The 20,997-nt window shown below is 26.2% G+C and overlaps 2 protein-coding genes across 3 annotated transcripts; both read right to left on the bottom strand.

The window, feature by feature from the left end:
• Positions 1 to 937: 937 nt before the first annotated feature.
• LOC137834819 (G-type lectin S-receptor-like serine/threonine-protein kinase SD1-1) lies at positions 938 to 5,274 on the bottom strand. Of its 2 annotated transcripts, XM_090302159.1 has the most exons (7): positions 3,847 to 5,274; positions 3,244 to 3,384; positions 2,928 to 3,076; positions 2,634 to 2,844; positions 2,315 to 2,552; positions 2,076 to 2,229; positions 938 to 1,367 (listed from the first exon to the last, which is right to left on the bottom strand). In XM_090302159.1, exons 1-7 carry the CDS (start codon positions 5,132 to 5,134, stop codon positions 1,059 to 1,061), a joined length of 2,490 nt encoding a protein of 829 aa, XP_090158285.1. In that variant the 5' UTR covers positions 5,135 to 5,274; the 3' UTR covers positions 938 to 1,058. The 2 variants fall into 2 exon arrangements, with proteins under 2 accessions (XP_090158285.1, XP_090158286.1); XM_090302160.1 differs by lacking the exons at positions 2,634 to 2,844; positions 2,928 to 3,076; positions 3,244 to 3,384; positions 3,847 to 5,274 and having other exon boundaries at positions 2,315 to 2,620.
• Positions 5,275 to 17,559: 12,285 nt separating this feature from the next.
• LOC137834827 (NAD(P)H:quinone oxidoreductase) lies at positions 17,560 to 19,729 on the bottom strand. The gene is made up of 3 exons (XM_090302158.1): positions 19,607 to 19,729; positions 18,796 to 18,990; positions 17,560 to 18,029 (listed from the first exon to the last, which is right to left on the bottom strand). The coding sequence occupies exons 1-3, from the start codon at positions 19,683 to 19,685 to the stop codon at positions 17,725 to 17,727; spliced, it is 579 nt and encodes a 192-aa protein (XP_090158284.1). The 5' UTR covers positions 19,686 to 19,729; the 3' UTR covers positions 17,560 to 17,724.
• Between the last annotated feature and the right edge of the window lie 1,268 nt (positions 19,730 to 20,997).

Below are 20,997 nucleotides of genomic sequence, written 5' to 3'. Positions count from 1 at the left end.
TTTTGTGGACACTAAATAATTTGAGTAACTTTCATTTTAATTGTGTATCGACTTGAACTCTCTAGGAAAAGTTATGAGTATTTGAGATTTTTCTTTACTAAATTTTTGTATCTCAAAATATATAACTATTCTATCAAATATAAGGAATCTATTATCAAATATACACTATAAGAAGTTTCTATAAAAAAAGCATTAGGTAAAAAATCAATTTCTAGCTATTTTAATAACGTTTACCGAATCGTGTGAAACTACAAAAATACACCAAAATAGATAAAACAAATTTAGAATATGAAAAATAAATATGAAATACAAAATGGTAAATATAAAACAAAACAAAACTAGAAACACAAAATCAATGGAGATTTCATGCATTGTCGTAATTGAGATCCCAAAAAACAGCCACACAAATATAGAACACCTACCTCAATTACGCACTTGGACAAAAAAAATTCCAATATAATCAAAGAAAAAATCTCACCACCACCAAACATTCATATTTAGACCACAAGAATTTAGTTTGAACGAGTTAGTCTACTTTGACCCACCCCATCAAGTCCACCAAAGTCATCATACTAATTCATATTAATGGAATGCAATAATTTATTTTAACAGACATATAAGTTAGGAAATATTTTCTTTTAATATGTTAACAAAATAAAAAATTTAAATATATCATCAACACAAGTTTTATTGTGATTTATGGTAATATATTGTACATCATCATGTAAAGTGGATTATCATAAAAGAAATAAAATAAAGTTTGATGTACGTTAATTTAATGCGAATACTATGAAAGAGATATTGTCTTTTATGTTTATTATAAATTTGATTGGATTAATTGTCTTTTCTATTTCATATTATTTCATATTGATGACATGTTAACACAGAAAAACCCTTGTGGACACTGTAAACAATCTTGGTGATGACAGAGTAATAAGTTTTGCACTTAAAAAATTTAACTACAAAAAATGAAGAACACATACAACATATACACAAGTTTCTGCACATTTGAACAGTATTTCATTTATACATCTATATCATTACTGGAAAATGATGTTCTATCTAGCCCCTAAGGATGACATTGAAACTTCATTTACTGAAAAACTTTCATATTGCTTTGAAGATCCAGTGTCAGATTTATTATCTTTACCTATATAGAATCCAGGTTGGGTTGGTTTTGGTAGTAACTTCTCGCCATTTAACATCAATACAACAGATGACATGTTAGGCCTATTTTCTGGATTCTGTTGTACACACAACAGACCCACTTGAATACACCGTAATATTTCTACAGATAAGGCTGCACCATCTTCTAATATGTCATCTATTAACTCCAATGGCCTTTCTTCAATCCATAATCTCCACGCCTAAAAATGACAAAAAGGCATAAAAGACTCAGTTCTTTCCCTACTCAAAATCTAGTGAACTTTAAGCTTAACTTAACCCTATAAAACCAACTCATGAGGTGAGGTTTACATCTACTTATATACAATAAAATGTCTTAATCTCTAGTCGATGTGAGATCTCCAACACATCCTTCTCACGCCGAGAGGGACAGATCGTACGTGGGATAACATATTATGGGTGGTTCGATAATGACCCGATAGCGAGTGACCTGATAAGCTCAACAAACACTCCCTAGGATAGGCTTTAAATGACTCTGATACCATATTACGAAGTGGACTTTAAGCATAACTCAACCTCATAAAACCGACTTATGGGATTGAGTTAGGCTTAAAGTTCACTTAATAATATGGTATCAGAACCATTTAAAGCCTATCCTAGCGAGTGTTTGTTGGGTCTATCGTGTCACTCGCTATCGGACCGTTATCGGACCACCTATAATATGTTATCCCACGCACGAGCTGTCACTCTTGGCATGAGGGGTGTGTTGGAGATCTCACACATCGACTAGAGATGATGACAATTCATTTTATATAAGTAGGTGCAAACTTCATGAGCCGGTTTTATGGGATTGAGTTAGACTTAAAGTCCACTTTTTAATACTAAGGTATCAAGAAATAGTGTATGAAAAGATAGAAAAATATATTATCAAGTATCCACTTCAAGCTTACATGGCCTAGAAGGTTGAGAAGATGATGGTGAGGGTCACGAAATCCACGATTCTTCCTCCCACTAATTATCTCAATAACAATTACACCAAAACTGAAAACATCAGATTTGGTTGAGAAAGAACCATGCACTGCATATTCTGGAGGCATATAGCCACTGCAAAACAATATCAAAGTAAGGAAAAGTGGTTGTGTAGCAGTATAGGCATATAGCTTTGTTAAACAAAAGTGAAGTTTCTTACTATGTTCCCATCACTCTGTTTGTTTTTTCTTCAGCTTGATCTCCTCCAAATATTCTTGCTAATCCAAAATCTGATATCTTTGGAATCATATCGTTATCAAGAAGAATGTTACTTGTTTTGATATCTCTGTGTATTATTCTGAGTCTAGAATCTTGATGAAGATACATAAGACCTCGAGCAATTCCCTCGATGATTTCCAAGCGCTTGGTCCAATCTAGTAATTTGCTTTGCATTGTATCTAGCAACATTCATTTTGTCAAGTTCGCATGGAAATAACACCAAAGCAAAAGAAAAATTTGAAGGGTGTGAAAGACCAAACCAAAAATAAAGTAATCCAAGCTTCTGTTGGGCATGAATTCATAGATCAACAACTTCTCATCTTGTTGAATAGAACAACCAAGAAGTTTTACAAGATTACGGTGCTGAAGTGTTGCCAACAACTTCACTTCATTTTTGAACTCCTCAGTTCCTTGTCTAGAAGTTTTTGAAAGTCTCTTAACTGCAATCTCTTGTCCATCTACCAATGTGCCCTAACAATTATTTTGGAAAATTTGATACTTGACAAATCAGTATGAATATAACTTGGTAACCAAGAATAAATTTGACCACCTACCTTGTGTACTGTTCCAAAGCCACCTTCTCCTAACTTGGTTCTGTTAGAAAAATGATTTGTGGCAACATCAATGGTTGAAAAATCGAATATTGTTGGTAAGCTGTCCTCTTCCTTCTCCATCATGTGCTTCCACGAAATAGCTTTTTTCACTACTCCCAATATGGTAGGGGACATGAATTGCTTATAATTAACATTATATTTGTGCTTATAATGTAAAGCAGAAAACAAACTTCAGAATTGAAAAATACTATTTCATTTCAATGTTGTTCTTTCTTCATTATAATATAAAATACTATAAAACTTGTAAAATCCTCACCTGGCTTGGGTAGCTTCATCGCTTTTATACGCTTTGAAGTCGCCCACAAAAGAATTGTTAGTCCAATTATGAATGCAACAAGTCCTACTAGAATCCCTGCAAGCCTCTTTGGATTTAGGTCCCTCTTATTACTTCTTTGATCTGAGGAATGAAATCAATGTCAATCCACAAGTAGCTCTAAGCTTACAATTCAGGGAAAAACAAAAAAGGAGAAAGGCATGTTATACAGACAGCTTCAACTTGGAAGCTAATTTGTAATCTTTAGTTCCAACTTCTGACACAGGACTATTTTTGGCCATAGTATGCTTGTTGATGGTAAGCAGAATCTAGTATTGTTATAATTTCATTCAATTAGTTGTCTAATAGAATTTACAAATTTGATGGAATGTAGGTTCTCGAATAGAGTTGGAACCAAGAAAACGATTCGGACTAGTAATACACTCTCTTGGTTCCAACTCCGTTCGAGAATAGAATGCAATTCTGTGATGGAAACTAGTAATACTCCATTTCATTCCTTCTTTTCTATTAATTCCAACTTAACATAAATTGTATTTACACCAAATCTGGCAAAAAGGCATAAGATGGAATTGGAAATGAAAATACCACGTTCAGAAAATGGCAGTCGTATATGAATTTCTTGTCCTCGAGCAGTGTGAGTTCTCATGTCCACAATGTCATGGAACCAAAGCAAGCAACCACTCCCACCATCTCTAATATCTGAATTTGTATATGCAGTACAAGAGCAGTTTCTCAAACACAATGTCTCACATTCCTCAAGGCTCAAGCTCCTGTCAAACCAGGAAGAAGACGTTTCTGGCAACTTTATTCCTGTGTACTTCTTAAACCAATCTCCATAATCACAACTTAATTTTGTTCTTCTCACACAACCACTAGACCAATCATGGGGATCCCACTTTGCCTGAAACTTTGATGTGAAACCTTGCAAACATTCACATATTGGAAGATCATTACTGTTGCAGATAGTGTTGACACCACAAGCTGCAAAATATTCACACTGGTCTATTGGATGAGTGCTTACAATATCCCAACTTTGTTTTTTGTTTGACCACAGAGAACGCTCTGTAACCCCTGTTGGATTGAGCTTGAGCATTGTTATAGTAAGCAATGAACTGTTCAACGTTTCATATTCATAAGAAACCCCTTTGTCAGTGAACTCCAAAGAGAAATTCAAGAATCTGTGCATTCTGTCCCAACAAACTCCACTGAAATGATAGCCATTCCAAGGCCCTGTGCTGTAGAAAATATTGGTTCCGGTTGTAGTAACTTGTTGAGGAAAGCCCCTTGTATCGATCTTATAAGAAAACTCACCTTCAGCTGGATCTTCATAGTCCCTCCAAGACGTGAGATACTGACATGGACCAGTTACAAAATCACTTTTCAGTTTCATTCCTGCAAGGAAAGTGTCTCCAGGATAATCAAAGCTTTGCCACAAGAGATTCTCTGAGCTCTCTCCATCTCTCACAACAAGGTTTCCTGAATCTAAAAGCTGCATAACTGGTTTCACTGCAGTTTTTGATGAGTTGGAGGAGGACCACACTATGCCTCTGGTGGAGCCATCAAGAATGAGAAGATCTCCTTGTTGAGTAAGTTTGAGAACTGGTGTTGAGTTTTGTACTGGCTCATTCCTGTTGGCAACCCACACAATAGTCCTAGGTGATATGCTCTTGTACCATATTCCAAAATATTGTCTTCTTGAGTTTCCAAAGTCGAAAAATCCTGCTTCAAAGGTTCCTGCTGAAGAAACAAGGGTGTCATGATACTGTATGGAGTGATTTGGGGTAATAGTAACAGTATCTTGATGAGAGGAAGTGGGCATGAAACAAAAGAAAGTGGTGTAAATCATTAGCACGAAAATCTTTTGGCTTTTCATTGTGTTTCTGTAGTTTTGTTATGGTTTGGCTACTGCTACCATCATCCTCTCAATAAAATTCTATATTACAGTCAAACTGGTTAGTCAAATCTGATTTTTTGTGCATATATCAAAATTTTCATTTGAAATTGATTCTAAATGCATTGGCAAGCTAATATTTTCCACTTGGTTTGGTGTATTGGCTAAGGGACCACACGTTAAGCCACTAAAGTATTGATCAAAGAAATAGAAGTTTTGGCAGTGACAGAAAAGTTGATTACTCCTATTTCATGCAACCTTCACCAGCCAATTTCTTTGACAACATCTTAGGATTGTGTTCCTACAAGGTTGGGCAAAACAGCAAGTCTGATTCGTTTAGGTTCGTTTTGTCTTGCAACTCAATCTTGGCTGGTACAGTTAGAAACCTAACTTTTTATTAGTTTAAACATTCTTAACAAGTTGACAATTACAATCATCTATTGCACAACTTTCCTATTACAAGCATTTCAACTCAATAAGAGCAAATCTTGAATTCAAAACATATATCAAATCAATTATACTAAACGTTTTCATTTTACCAAGTTTCAAAAATTAATTTATAATAACTTTCTATTCCAAAACTTTGTCCAAGTTTCAATCAAACCAACCATCCATCATTTATTTCAAAGCTATTTACAAAAGTGTCATTCACGTCGTAATTCGATACATCCATAAACTTACTTATCCAATTTCCTATTTTCGTATTACTCAACTTTAAGCATAACTTAAGTACATAATTCATCAAAAATATTTTTTTTCTTATTTAATATTGCAAACAATAATTAAAAAGGACTAGAAAAACACCAAAACTCAAGAGAATTAGAACAACATACCGAATAGTTCAAAATTTCAGTAAAAACCTAAACTAGGTTTTTAAAATTTAGGAGTTTGCAATAATTATTTCTGATTATTTAAACCCTTTTAATTTTGGTTAAATATAAAAAATTATCAAATTTAGAATTAAACATTTGAATTGTATATATGTCCAAAACTTTCAATAACACTATTATAAAATCATTAAATAGAAATTAATTTAAAAAAAATTAATTAGTTACTATATTGACTAGACTAGATACTATTTTAAAGACTAAAAAAATATTGATATGTAAATTGGTTTCTATTATTGAAAAATTATTTTTAAATTGATATTTAATTAGCTATTAAGATTTTTTGCTACTAATTATTTAGATTATAAAGTTGGTAGTTAATTAAATAATAATTTATAAACTATTTATCAATAATAAAAACTAATTTTAATATTAATTTTTTAATTTTTAAAATAATATCTAATTTAGTAAATATAGTAATTAATTATTTTGGTGTGTTGGTTTTTATTTAATAATTTTGTTATATTATAATGAAAAGTCAAGATATAGGAGTGTTTTGGACCACCAAGACTTCAGATGTTGATGTGTAATTTAAAAAGTTGAGTATTATTTGGGCCAGAATAAAATTATATATCTACCAATCATCAATTTAGTCTGGATATATTCTCTTTCATATTTCGTTTTCAAAATATTAAAAATTATTATGAAATCTCTTGTTATTAAAAAATTATAGCAAAAAAAATATTAATAATATGTTTTTAGAATTTTAAATTTGTGTCAAATTATCTAATAAGCCTAACGTCCAAAACTACGACAAATGAATAGTCTAGTAACAAATCTTCTAAGTATAAATAAAATTTTCAAAATTCACATAAAAATGTACAGAAACTCATTTCTTACTAATTTTATAAAAAATATTAATATTAATTATAAAAAATTATATGCAAATAACATCAAATTTAATTAAACATTATCAAATAAATTTTTTTATCACCTTCAAAAGAATTTGAAGTTCCCTTTATTATAACTATATGCATATATATAATTATAAAAGCAGATATAATAGTGTTTAAGTTTTAAATAAAACATATAGATGTAGATAATGTAATAATTTATCATTTTATTTTAATTTTTAATTATTAAATAATATAAAATTATGCAATAAATATAAAATTATAAATCAATATTAAATTGTCAGTTAATATTGAAAAATATAAAAATAGCATTCATTTCAATAGCTTAATTATTTTTTGAAAACAATTAAAGTATTATCAAATAAAAATTAGGAGAAGTCTAGATCCTAAAAAGAAATTGGATTTACTTTAAAAATATCGGTAGAAATGACAAAAATTTGTAGGTAATATTATTTTAGGAAATATAATTTCATATTACCTACTATACTCATCAGAAAATAAAAATTATTATTATTTTTATTAATATTATTAACAAAGTGCTCACAAGAGAATTGGAATAAATCTCATAAATAAATAATTACTGATAAACTTTGTAAATATGTTAAGATTATTATTAAACTTGTAATAAATATAAGTATTATTATTATTATTAATAGTAGTGATTAATAATTTTACTTAATATTGAATTTATTGATAAGTATAAATTTGTAAATAATAATTCAAATAATATTGAATTTATTTATGGATATAAATCTATACATAATAATTCATATATAACATTAAGTTTACTTATAAATACATATCTATAACAGAAATTGATATATAATAGTGAATGAATAAAAAATCGTTGATAATAATTCATAAATAAAATTGAATTTGATTAGAATGAATGAATTGTTTTAAGTACTCTCCAAACCCATTGAATGAAAAAAAAAAAGATAGAATGAGATAAAGAAAATGAGAAATGTTATTAATGGAGAAGAAAGAATAAGAAAAACAGAGTTATTCTATGATTTGCAGCAGCATTCTATCTTTAATAAGAATAACAAAAGAATGATGAATTACCAACACTCTTCCACCCTATTTAACGACCACACATGTCAATGCAAAACATTCCCTCAACACTATTTTCTACTTTTTCATTCCACTCTTTAATCATTCTATTAATGCTCACTTTCATTATCTGGAAATGAATATTTTATATTAAAAATGTTTAATGTTATTCTTTATTTAAAGAAATACAAAACTATCAATTATCAATTATTTCTTTCTAATATAGAATTCTCCTTTAAATATCTCCTTAAAATGTTACCAGAGTTATTGTTTAAAATGGAATAACTAGGTAAACTGAATCAGCTTATGAGAAATAATGTGATAATCCTTATTAATACACGATATTTATGAAAGATAATCACAATCATGATAATCTCCTATACTAATTCAACATTAATACATAATATTAGCGAAGATACTCGAGACCATGACAATCTCATGATCTATAATTCCGAGACTTCACTATCCCTCCATAGATCGAGATGAACAACTCGTCATTCGCTCAGTCAATTCACAGTCTTCAGTCTTAATTTGTGGAGTGTGAAAAGATTTAAGTTCAAAGACATTGAGGTGAAAAACTTGATTATTCACATGAGGATTCAATTTAAAATAAATACCAATTAATATACAAAATATTTCTTCAAAAATTATTTTTTTACTTTTTCATTTGAATCTAACATTCAATTCAATGTTGACTTTGATTTTGTGAAAAAGAATTATTATATAAAAAATATATTTAATATTAGCTTTAATTTAAACATGTCTCATATGTTTAACTTTTCTAATCTCATTTTTCTCTTTTTTTTTTTCCTATTCCAATCTCTTTTTATTTCATTTTATGAAAAACTCACACATTTAATCTAATTAATACTTAGTATTTTATCATTGTTTTAATAAACCACTCTTGTTAAGTTATTCTTAAATAATTTTCAAAATTTAGTCCATATCATTAATTTTAATTAAATTTCGGTGCTTCCTATAGCGCATTAATTCCATGTAAAATAGTTGTTTAGAAAATTCATTAATATTTTCGAAAGTTAACATTGAAAAATGAGAAAATAACATTCTTTTCAATAGCTTAATTATTTATTGAATATAATTAAAGTAATATAAAATAAAAATTAGAATAAGTTTACCTCCTATAAAAGAAAATTGGATTTATTCATAAAAAATGATAAAAATTATAGTTAATATCATTTTCATAAAAAATATAATTTCACATTACCTGCGGATATCATCTTAATCCATCTGTGAGTAAATATTATGATTATTTTAATTAATATTATGAATAAACACTAAGTCTTTAATCACACATATTCATATTATAACTATTATTATTATAAATATATTTTATTATTATTATTATTATATTATATTTATTATTATTATTATATAATTATTAATGGAAACATAAGTGTTATTGTATATATATATATATATGAATCCGTAGGTAAATTCAACACTACCTACCAACTATTATTCACGGATCTTATTACCTACTAACTTTATTACCCACAAATCTCTATTACCTACCAACTATTATCGTAATAATTATATACATAATATTAAAAATATTATTATAATATGAATTCATAAATAATAACAATCAAAACTAATAAGTATACATATTCTTAATATTATGAAATTAATAATATTAATATAATAATTTAAATAATATAATTAGTATTATATTAATAATAATAATAATATTAATGATATTAGTAATATAACAAAATTAATAATATTAATAATAATAACATTAATAATATAAATACTATAACATGATATATGATTAGATTCTAAAATAGATTAGATATGAAGTGGGAAATTAAAAAAGAAGATAGAAGAGAGAAATGGAGGGAGAAAGGAGAAAGAAGAAAGAAAAAGAATGGTGCATCAGAGTGGATGACTATTACACTAATAATATTAACATTATTCATAGTAATAATACTAATATTTCAATATAAATATAAAAAATATTAATAAAAATATAAATATTAATAATATAAAAAATATTAATATAATAATTTTGTTAACAATATTAATAAAAATATTATTAATATTAATGATATTATTAATATTAGTAATATTAATATTATTTTCTGTTGATATTTTTTATATTATTATTGTTAATATTATTATCTTATAGTAATAATAGTTATTGATAAAATAATGTTGAATTTCCTTAAGAATACACATATCCATGAATAATAATCAATATGTAATATTTAATTTACTTAGGAATATAATTGTATAGGTAAAATTAATATATAATGTTGAATTTATCTTTTGACGTAGATTTGTACATAATAATTCGTAAATAAATCTAACATTTTGTAGAATGGATGAATTTTTTTTAAGCACTTTCCCAACCCCTTTGCTTTAGTTTTTATTACTTTAATGTTATATATGCAGCACTGAAGTTAAATTAAAATTAGGAATATGACTAATTGTGACAATTATTAAAGATAATGTTGTGTAGAGTTTTTCATAAAAAAAAAAAGATAGGGAGGGAGAAGAAGAGAAAGACAATGAGATAATAAGAGAAGATAAACATAAAAAGTGTTATTAATGAAGAAGAAAGAAGAAGAGAAATAGAGTTGTTCTATGGTTTACAGCAACATTGGTTTGAAAAACAAGTACCACCATGAGCATAGAAAATACTTAAGCAGAAAAAGCTACACTCTTTGGCATTTGGACAATGCCCATCTCTGCTGGTGCAAAACAACCCTGCTGCTGCTGCATCACTTTCTTCATTCTTTTCACTAATTTCCCTAGCTGAAGAACACACAATCAAACCAATGCATAACATTCCCAACAAAACCATCTTTAGATTCATCATATTCAAACCCATTCTGATACTCTTTTCTTTTCTTTTGTATCTGATAAAACAAAACAATGATGCATTATACCAACACTCTTCCACCCTATTTAAACACCACACATGCCAATGCAAAACATTCCCTCAACACTATTTTGTAACTTCTTCATTCCACTCTTTAATGATTGTATTAATGCTCACTTAAATGACTATTTTATATTAAAAATGTTTAATGTTATTGTTTAATTTTTTTTTTTAAAAATAACTATCAATTATTTCTTCCTGATATAGAATGTTACCAGAGTTATTTCTCAAAATCCATTTTTAAATATTACAATAGTTATTACTTAATATCGGATAGATGGATAAATTGAATCAGTTTCTGGGAGATAATGTGATAAACCTTTAATACACTATATTTGTCAAAAGATATTCACAATCGTGTTAATCTTCTATAATAATTTTTTATTAATATATAATAAAGATAAAAAAAAATATGTCAATCTCGTGATTTTTGGTGAAGATCCCTTATTGACGAGATCTTAGACCATATTTCTAAGATTTCACTAACTACCTATAGACCAAAGTGATCAACTCAATCATTCACATGTTACAATTTTCTAACTTAAAGTTTAAACAATTTAATATGTTTGAGTTTAAAGACATGGAGATAAACAAGGGGGTCATTATAACATATAAAATGAATACCAATTAATACACTATTAACACTCATAAAAATATTTAAAATATTATCAATATTAATTAAAATATTAACAATATTATTAATATTAATAAAAATATTAATAATATAAAAATTGCATTAATAATACTAAAAAATATTAATAATATTAAAAATGACATTGATAGTGATATAGATAATAATATTAATAAAAAATTTAATAATAATATTAATAGTGCTAAAAATATTAATAATAATACTATTAACACTCATAAAAATATTTAAAGTATAATTAATATTAATTACAATATTATTAATATTAATATTAATAATAATATTAACAATTATTAATGTTATTGGTAATACCCACTAATTTATATACGTAGATAAATTTATCTTAAATATCTATTAATAGATAATACTCACGGATCTATATATGTAGATAATACATACATCTGTGTAGGTAAATTTGTCCACGAATGTATATCCATAAATAATATTAATAGTAATAACATCAAAAACGTATTAATAATACTAATAATAATATTAATAACATTAAAAATAATATTAATAATGATATTAATAACACTAATAAAAATATTAAGAAATTATTAATATTAATTACATTATTAATAGTATTAATAAATATACCACTACAAAGAAAAATGGATTTAATGTAGGTTATTTAGCAAGGTTAATATAACTCTGCAAATGAAAACCTTCGTTAAATTCAATTCTAAATGTTTATTCTAAAATTTCAACAAAATAACGGAAATTTTTTTAACCTTTGAATACCTCATCAAAATAATAGAGGTTTTTTAAACCTTGGTTAAATTTCAAAAGTTTGTTCTAAAACCTCAATAAAATAACGGAGTTTTTTTTTAATCTTCTTTAAGTTCTAAGGGTTTATTTTAAAACTTCGACCAAATAATTGAGGTTTTTTTAATCTTCATTAAGCTCCAAAGGTTTATTCTAAAGTCTCGGAGGTTTGTTTACCTTCGTTCTATTTCAAAAGTTTATTCTAAAATATCACTAAAATAACGGAGGTTTATTTTTAACCTTCGTTGAATTCCAAAGGTTTATTCTAAACCTAGTAAAAATAGCTTCATTTGTGACTTTTTTCATTATTTTTATGAAAAAATTCAAGCATATGAGTCAAATACATCTTTCCTCTCACAAGATATATCAATTGAAGATCCAATCTATTTTTTAATTATTGTTTTCTTATTTAATATTGCAAACAATAATTAAAAAGGACTAGAAAAACACCAAAACTCAAGAGAATTAGAACAACATACCGAATAGTTCAAAATTTCAGTAAAAACCTAAACTAGGTTTTTAAAATTTAGGAGTTTGCAATAATTATTTCTGATTATTTAAACCCTTTTAATTTTGGTTAAATATAAAAAATTATCAAATTTAGAATTAAACATTTGAATTGTATATATGTCCAAAACTTTCAATAACACTATTATAAAATCATTAAATAGAAATTAATTTAAAAAAAATTAATTAGTTACTATATTGACTAGACTAGATACTATTTTAAAGACTAAAAAAATATTGATATGTAAATTGGTTTCTATTATTGAAAAATTATTTTTAAATTGATATTTAATTAGCTATTAAGATTTTTTGCTACTAATTATTTAGATTATAAAGTTGGTAGTTAATTAAATAATAATTTATAAACTATTTATCAATAATAAAAACTAATTTTAATATTAATTTTTTAATTTTTAAAATAATATCTAATTTAGTAAATATAGTAATTAATTATTTTGGTGTGTTGGTTTTTATTTAATAATTTTGTTATATTATAATGAAAAGTCAAGATATAGGAGTGTTTTGGACCACCAAGACTTCAGATGTTGATGTGTAATTTAAAAAGTTGAGTATTATTTGGGCCAGAATAAAATTATATATCTACCAATCATCAATTTAGTCTGGATATATTCTCTTTCATATTTCGTTTTCAAAATATTAAAAATTATTATGAAATCTCTTGTTATTAAAAAATTATAGCAAAAAAAATATTAATAATATGTTTTTAGAATTTTAAATTTGTGTCAAATTATCTAATAAGCCTAACGTCCAAAACTACGACAAATGAATAGTCTAGTAACAAATCTTCTAAGTATAAATAAAATTTTCAAAATTCACATAAAAATGTACAGAAACTCATTTCTTACTAATTTTATAAAAAATATTAATATTAATTATAAAAAATTATATGCAAATAACATCAAATTTAATTAAACATTATCAAATAAATTTTTTTATCACCTTCAAAAGAATTTGAAGTTCCCTTTATTATAACTATATGCATATATATAATTATAAAAGCAGATATAATAGTGTTTAAGTTTTAAATAAAACATATAGATGTAGATAATGTAATAATTTATCATTTTATTTTAATTTTTAATTATTAAATAATATAAAATTATGCAATAAATATAAAATTATAAATCAATATTAAATTGTCAGTTAATATTGAAAAATATAAAAATAGCATTCATTTCAATAGCTTAATTATTTTTTGAAAACAATTAAAGTATTATCAAATAAAAATTAGGAGAAGTCTAGATCCTAAAAAGAAATTGGATTTACTTTAAAAATATCGGTAGAAATGACAAAAATTTGTAGGTAATATTATTTTAGGAAATATAATTTCATATTACCTACTATACTCATCAGAAAATAAAAATTATTATTATTTTTATTAATATTATTAACAAAGTGCTCACAAGAGAATTGGAATAAATCTCATAAATAAATAATTACTGATAAACTTTGTAAATATGTTAAGATTATTATTAAACTTGTAATAAATATAAGTATTATTATTATTATTAATAGTAGTGATTAATAATTTTACTTAATATTGAATTTATTGATAAGTATAAATTTGTAAATAATAATTCAAATAATATTGAATTTATTTATGGATATAAATCTATACATAATAATTCATATATAACATTAAGTTTACTTATAAATACATATCTATAACAGAAATTGATATATAATAGTGAATGAATAAAAAATCGTTGATAATAATTCATAAATAAAATTGAATTTGATTAGAATGAATGAATTGTTTTAAGTACTCTCCAAACCCATTGAATGAAAAAAAAAAAGATAGAATGAGATAAAGAAAATGAGAAATGTTATTAATGGAGAAGAAAGAATAAGAAAAACAGAGTTATTCTATGATTTGCAGCAGCATTCTATCTTTAATAAGAATAACAAAAGAATGATGAATTACCAACACTCTTCCACCCTATTTAACGACCACACATGTCAATGCAAAACATTCCCTCAACACTATTTTCTACTTTTTCATTCCACTCTTTAATCATTTCATTCCACTCTTTAATCATTCTATTAATATGTGAAGATATCATCATGACAATCTCGTGATTTTCGATGAAATTATTTGTTAGGTGAACATCTCAATTTTTCGTTCGAACAGTTCACATCCCTATAACCTTAATTGTGAAACGTAAATAGATTGGAGTTTAAAGAGGACTCAATCCTTAACTAAAAAGATGTTTAAAACATTTTTAAGATTTTAGACTTTGTTGTTTTCATTATAAAGTTATAAGATCAAAATATTTTTATTTGTATTCTTATTTTTAGAAGGACATAATTTTTTCCTTTATCTAAATGTGTTTTTTCTAATATTTATATGGTGGGTGATATGATCTTTCTTCATTATCTTAAATTTACGCCTCTAATACCTATGGTGAGTGTTTTTGGAAAGGTATACCTAAAAAATTAGGTATATTAATAAATGTTTAATTAATGAACAATACATACTTTGGATTGTTATATTTATAAATCTTTATTTTGTCTTTCCTTTCCTTGAATAGGAGTAAACTAAGTAACCAAATTGTCTCTAAGACATTATTAGAGTTTAAGTATATAATTATTTGCCTAATTACAAGTTATATTATTGAGGTCGAGATGTTAGTATTTATGGATCAAAATCATCTTAACCAATAACAATAAATTTGTTCCTTATATTCGAGAAGCTTTCATCTTTAAGAGTGTAAGTCCATGTATATACTTTTTTTTTTAAAATAAAAGTTTTTATGGTAGACAGTACTATGCTGACACTTCAAGTAACAACAATTATTTGTCATCACATGAAAAAAATATTATTAAAAAAGAAAAAAAAAACAAAAATATGGGGACTAGACCAAAACTCATATGTTAACAAACACGATACATAGGTAGATTATAGTTATTCATAAAGAATTCTAAGAACCGACTAGATGGTGGCCTATTATACCAATGAAAAGATTCTCTATGAATAAATCCTAAATTAGTCAACTTATCAGCACACACATTCCCTTCACGAAAAAATATGAGTAACCCTAAACCTGATTTTTGCATAGTGATTAAGACAAGTATTCCATCGATTACAAAGCATCCAAGGAACATTGGTTCTAGCAGTAAACGCAACACAAACCAAAACAGAATCACATTCTAGCCAAACATTAGTAAGCCCCTTCTTTTGAGCTTTCTCCATAGCATGTATAACCACAAAGTTCATGTATATACTTAAAGATGTGAGAATTCAAGATCAATATCATTTCAATACTAAAAAAAATCGTATATCTGGTGGAAAACATGACAATTCATGGTTGCTATCATTTTAACCCTCAAGATGACTCATGTATCTATTGAGAAATGTGACAATTCATGGTCAACATCATCTTGACCTACAACATTGTTTTTAGAAGTAATCAATTTTGTGCATATAGTTGATATCTTGATCATAATTCACATATTAGTTACCTCGTGGCCCAAGGTCAAGGTATTAAATTTGTTGAAATTTAGAAAAGACCTACTTCATCCTCTTTTGGTGGTGGTATAATAATCATGTCGTGAAGATGATTTTTATTGGAAGCGAGAATGTCTTTATGTGTGACGCTTAGATTTGAGAGATATGAAAGAGAGTTGTCATCTCTTTATTTTTATAAATACACAAGAGATCACTCGTACAGGGAACCACTTACAATATTTTGAGTATGAAAAGTGTTGAAGAGTTTACATTGACTAGAAATAAAGTTAAATTATACTATAAGTGAATATAAATCTTACCTTACAAGTTAGTTTAGCAATATTGAATTAAACTTAAAATTTACTTGGTAATATGATATTAGAACTTATCTTTGTGAGGTTTGTTAGGTCTATTGTTTAACCAACTATCACTTTATTGTCAAACTACCCACAAATATATAATGTCATACTTAAGATATATATTCCTCAACCGGAAAAGATATTGAAAAAGTTCATATAAAAAAAAGAATAAAATTATAATATATAAATAATTGTAAATTTTACCTTACAACTATGTTTTGTGAAGTTGATTTATATTTATAAAAGGAATGATACCTTGATACCAATTATATTCATTTGACCCTTAAATAAATTATTATTTTACTATAATATAATATTTAAAAAAAGAAGAAGTTGTAGAGTAATTATCTTTCCTATTTGCAGTGTAAAACAAAATTTATTCATATTTAAAAGTCTATATTCTAATAAATGTTAGATTCATGATTGTGATGAGTCCATAGTGGAGATTATCTGGACGAGTAGAAATTGTTCTTTGGCATTGGTGATAAGATGACAACGCAAACAAACGAAATTTAGGCTGCTCAATTTGTTATCTTCAATTATTTGCCAAACAAATATATCATTTTTCCCACCAAAAACAAATTTATAATTCATATTATAACGATGGTTTTAGCTTTCTAGTACAAAGTTAACCACACTTTTTGGCGCACATATAAAAGACAAATGTTAATGACACTAGTTTATTCTTTTTAAATAATAAAGGGTTTTGGTGCATCTCTATCATGATTAAAAACGAATCTTTAAAGTGTTATTCATAAAAAAAATTATGTGTGTCAAATTCTTAACCAATGTTATGAATAAAATCTATTAGAAAATTGTGTATAATTTTTTAGGTTATAACGTCCAAAAACAAGTTTTGTTTTAAATAATTGTTCAACAAGAATTTTAGTTTATGGTTCTATAAAATAATTTCTTCAACTTTGTATGATTAAAATACTTGGATAACTGAATTCACAAAATTAAAATAGGAAAACTGAAATTGGACATTTGAGATACTAAAGAGCAGAGTTGATACAATTGAAACTACAAGATTAATATCATATAATTATTTTAAGTAAAACAGAAAAAGAAGGGAATATAGTTAAAAATTGCATAGCTTATTGCAACAATTTTTTGGAGTTGGTTTAATTTTTTGCTTGAAGTCTTAGGGTGAATGCCTTCAAGGAGAGAAGGATTTCCTTCAACCTGTTCTTAGCATCTTCATCAATCAAGTCACCATCACTGTTGAACTTTGGTGGTGGCTGGAATGCATTGATGAAGAATTCAGGTTTGTTGATGAAATGAAGATCCAAAAACACTCCAATTTGGCGAAGATGATAATGTGATTTTGCTCCACCATGGCCTCCTCCAGCACTTACAATGGCACCAGCTTTATCAGCCCAAACATTTGGTGGTCTTGATGCCCAGTCAATTGCATTCTTTAATGGACCTAACATTAAAGAAAAAGTTGTAACCTAAGAGGTTTACGCGTCTCTTAAATATTATGTCTGTGTCACACACATATTAGACATCGACATTCGTACTATATGTATTGGTGAAGTGTCCAATTCAAAAAATATTTGTTGGATTTCTGACAATTCTAGTACAGTTATAATACAATCTTAAAAATAAAAAAAATACATTAATTTTCAAAAAACATAAATTTATTATATAATTTTTTATTATTAATTTATATAATTCATAATTATATAATATGTAAATTCGTGTTTCGTATTTTATTTTACATTTTAGATATTATACGTATCTCCGTATCTGTATCAAATCAATATCCATATCAATATCTATACTACATAGATTTAAAATTAACTTATAAAATCAATCTTATAAAATCAACTTATACTACCTGAGATTTAACTCAGTTATATATGTTAATTATATGTTATAAAATATATTTTTCTTTAATCAATATAAGATCAATCAACACTACAGCCAAATTGTAACTGATTTTCTAACATGGGTGATATTATTTTATATTGCAAATTTGATTTTTCAAAAACTATATAATCTGAACAGAAACCTGAACATTTCTGTTGATAAAGAATGCTTTTATAGATTTATTTACAAAGATTATTTTGAAATGAATTTATTGCAAAATCTTTTTGAAATGGATTCATTGCGGAAAACAATCCAATTTGAACCTAAGGAAAAATTATATTGAGTTAAATCTGGTGATGATAAGAGAAGTGTGCAGAAACCTGTGACAGAATAATTGTATTCAGGGGAAGCAAAGAGAACGCCATCAGCTGCAGCAATCTTGTGGCGAAAAGCTTCAACTTCTGAGGGAAAAGTTCCATCGTTCTCAAGATCAGTGTTCAGAAAAGGCAAATCTGAAATATCAATGTACTCAATTTCGATTCCTTCAACCCCTCCTCCTTTGCTTAGCTCAATAGCTACATCAAATCAAAGTTTTTTTTTTCTTTTATATCAACCATAACAAATAAATAAATGTGAATCACTTCGAAGGTTCATCAGCCCTTATACAAGAGATATAATATCCAACATCTAACAAAAACCACAAAACCAACAAACAAAAACACTATCCATACTAAAAACCTAAAATACATCCAACCAAAGTAACAACACAGTTCAACCTATGGCATGGCAAAACTTCCATTTTCATTTATCTGTCTAGTTGATTAATTAGACTAACTTATGATTAGTGGATAGTTACATAATATTAATAATTATTGGGTCTGAGTTAACTTCATTAAGTCAAGAAGTCTAATAGAAGGCTATAGATAAGATAATATTCTCATAAAGAGTAATAACTTTTCTAATCTAAATTTACTAAACACTTTTAGTATCCAAACTGATTTAAACATTGAAGTGTCTTTACAGATATTTTATCCATCATCCAAACTGATTTAAACATTGAAGTGTCTTTACAGATATTTTATCCATCAGACATACTTCACAGTGAATGGAGGAGAAAAGACCATCAAACATACTTCTGGGATTCTAAAAACACAAATAAAGTGATGAAAAAGAGAAAGGGATGGTAGGAACCAGAACGAATGAGGCCGGTGTTGTAAGAGCCTTTCCGGAGGGAGCCTGAGAGCGCAACCACCTTAATCACCGACGCCATGTTCTGTTCTTTTGATGTGTGTGAGTCAATGTTATGATGTGTGTATATATATATATATAATAGAGCAGTAGAAAATATTTATTTAACAATTTAATAAATTAATATTTTATTTTTATTTTTAATTTAAACAAATAAAGGGTTATTAAAGGAAAGTGGATTACTTTTTGTGTGTAAAGAATCTTTATTGATATATAGTAATCATTCAAATCAATTATGTTGAGGTCAACGTTGTTAATGACGACCTTTTGTACTACTTTGAATTCAATTTTTTAGACTTTTAATATAAAAAAATTGTATTGGGTTGGTTGGAGGAGGCTGCTATAGCACAAAAGGTCGTCATTTATATCTTTAGCTGCTAAATTTTTTATCTTCAATTATTTGAAGATTTATATAATTTTTCCCACAAAAAACAAATTTATAATTCATATTATAGCGATGGTTTTTATTTCAAGTACGAAGTTGACCATACTTTTTCCGCACACTTATATAAAAGACAAATGTTAAAGAAACTAGTTGATTTTTTTTATTAGAAAGGATTTTGATGCATCTTTATCATGAATAAAAAAGAATCTTTAATATTCATTTTATAAAAATTAATTTGGTATTATCTTTAAAATGAAACAAAATTAAAAACAACAGAATTTGAAAACTAAATTTAAGAAAAATGAAAAACCAATTCACAACATTCCCTGCAAGGAAATCATGAAATAGAAACCAATTTTTAGAGATTATAATAATTAGTTACAATAGGAACTAAAATAGAGACTATTTTATAAACTAAAAAAAATTGATTTCTAAATTAGTTTCTATTATTTCCTATTATTGTTAAATAGTTTCTAAATTGGTATCTAATTAGCAACTAATGTTTTAACTACCAATTATTTAGTTTCTAAATTTGGTAGCGAAAACCTTGGTTGCTAATTAGATACCAATTTAGAAACTATTTAGCAATCATTTAGAAACCAAATTTCTTTCTAGTTTCTAAAATGGTCTCTAATTTAGTTACTATTGCAACTAATTATTTTGATTTCTACAAATTAGTTTCTATTTTATAATTTTCTTGTAGTGATTGGTTTAAGTAATTCAAAAGAACAACTTCATGAAATCATAAAAATTATAATCAAATTAAAATATCATTCCATCTAATTTGTATATAATTATAAAATAAGGAAATATAAACTACAATCACAAAATATAAATATAAAATTAGAAAGAAGAAGAAACTTGAAACTTTAAAATATTAGTACAAAATTCAATTCAGAATTGATTTCGTGAGTTATAAAGTATAAATATAAAATTAGAAAGAACAACA

This window comes from Phaseolus vulgaris, chromosome 5 (assembly GCF_051622355.1).
Source record: "Phaseolus vulgaris cultivar YP4 chromosome 5, ASM5162235v1, whole genome shotgun sequence".
In the NCBI taxonomy this organism is placed as follows: Eukaryota; Viridiplantae; Streptophyta; class Magnoliopsida; order Fabales; family Fabaceae; genus Phaseolus; species Phaseolus vulgaris.
Note: the sequence above shows the minus strand (reverse complement) of the source record. Positions and strands in the feature narration are given on the sequence as shown.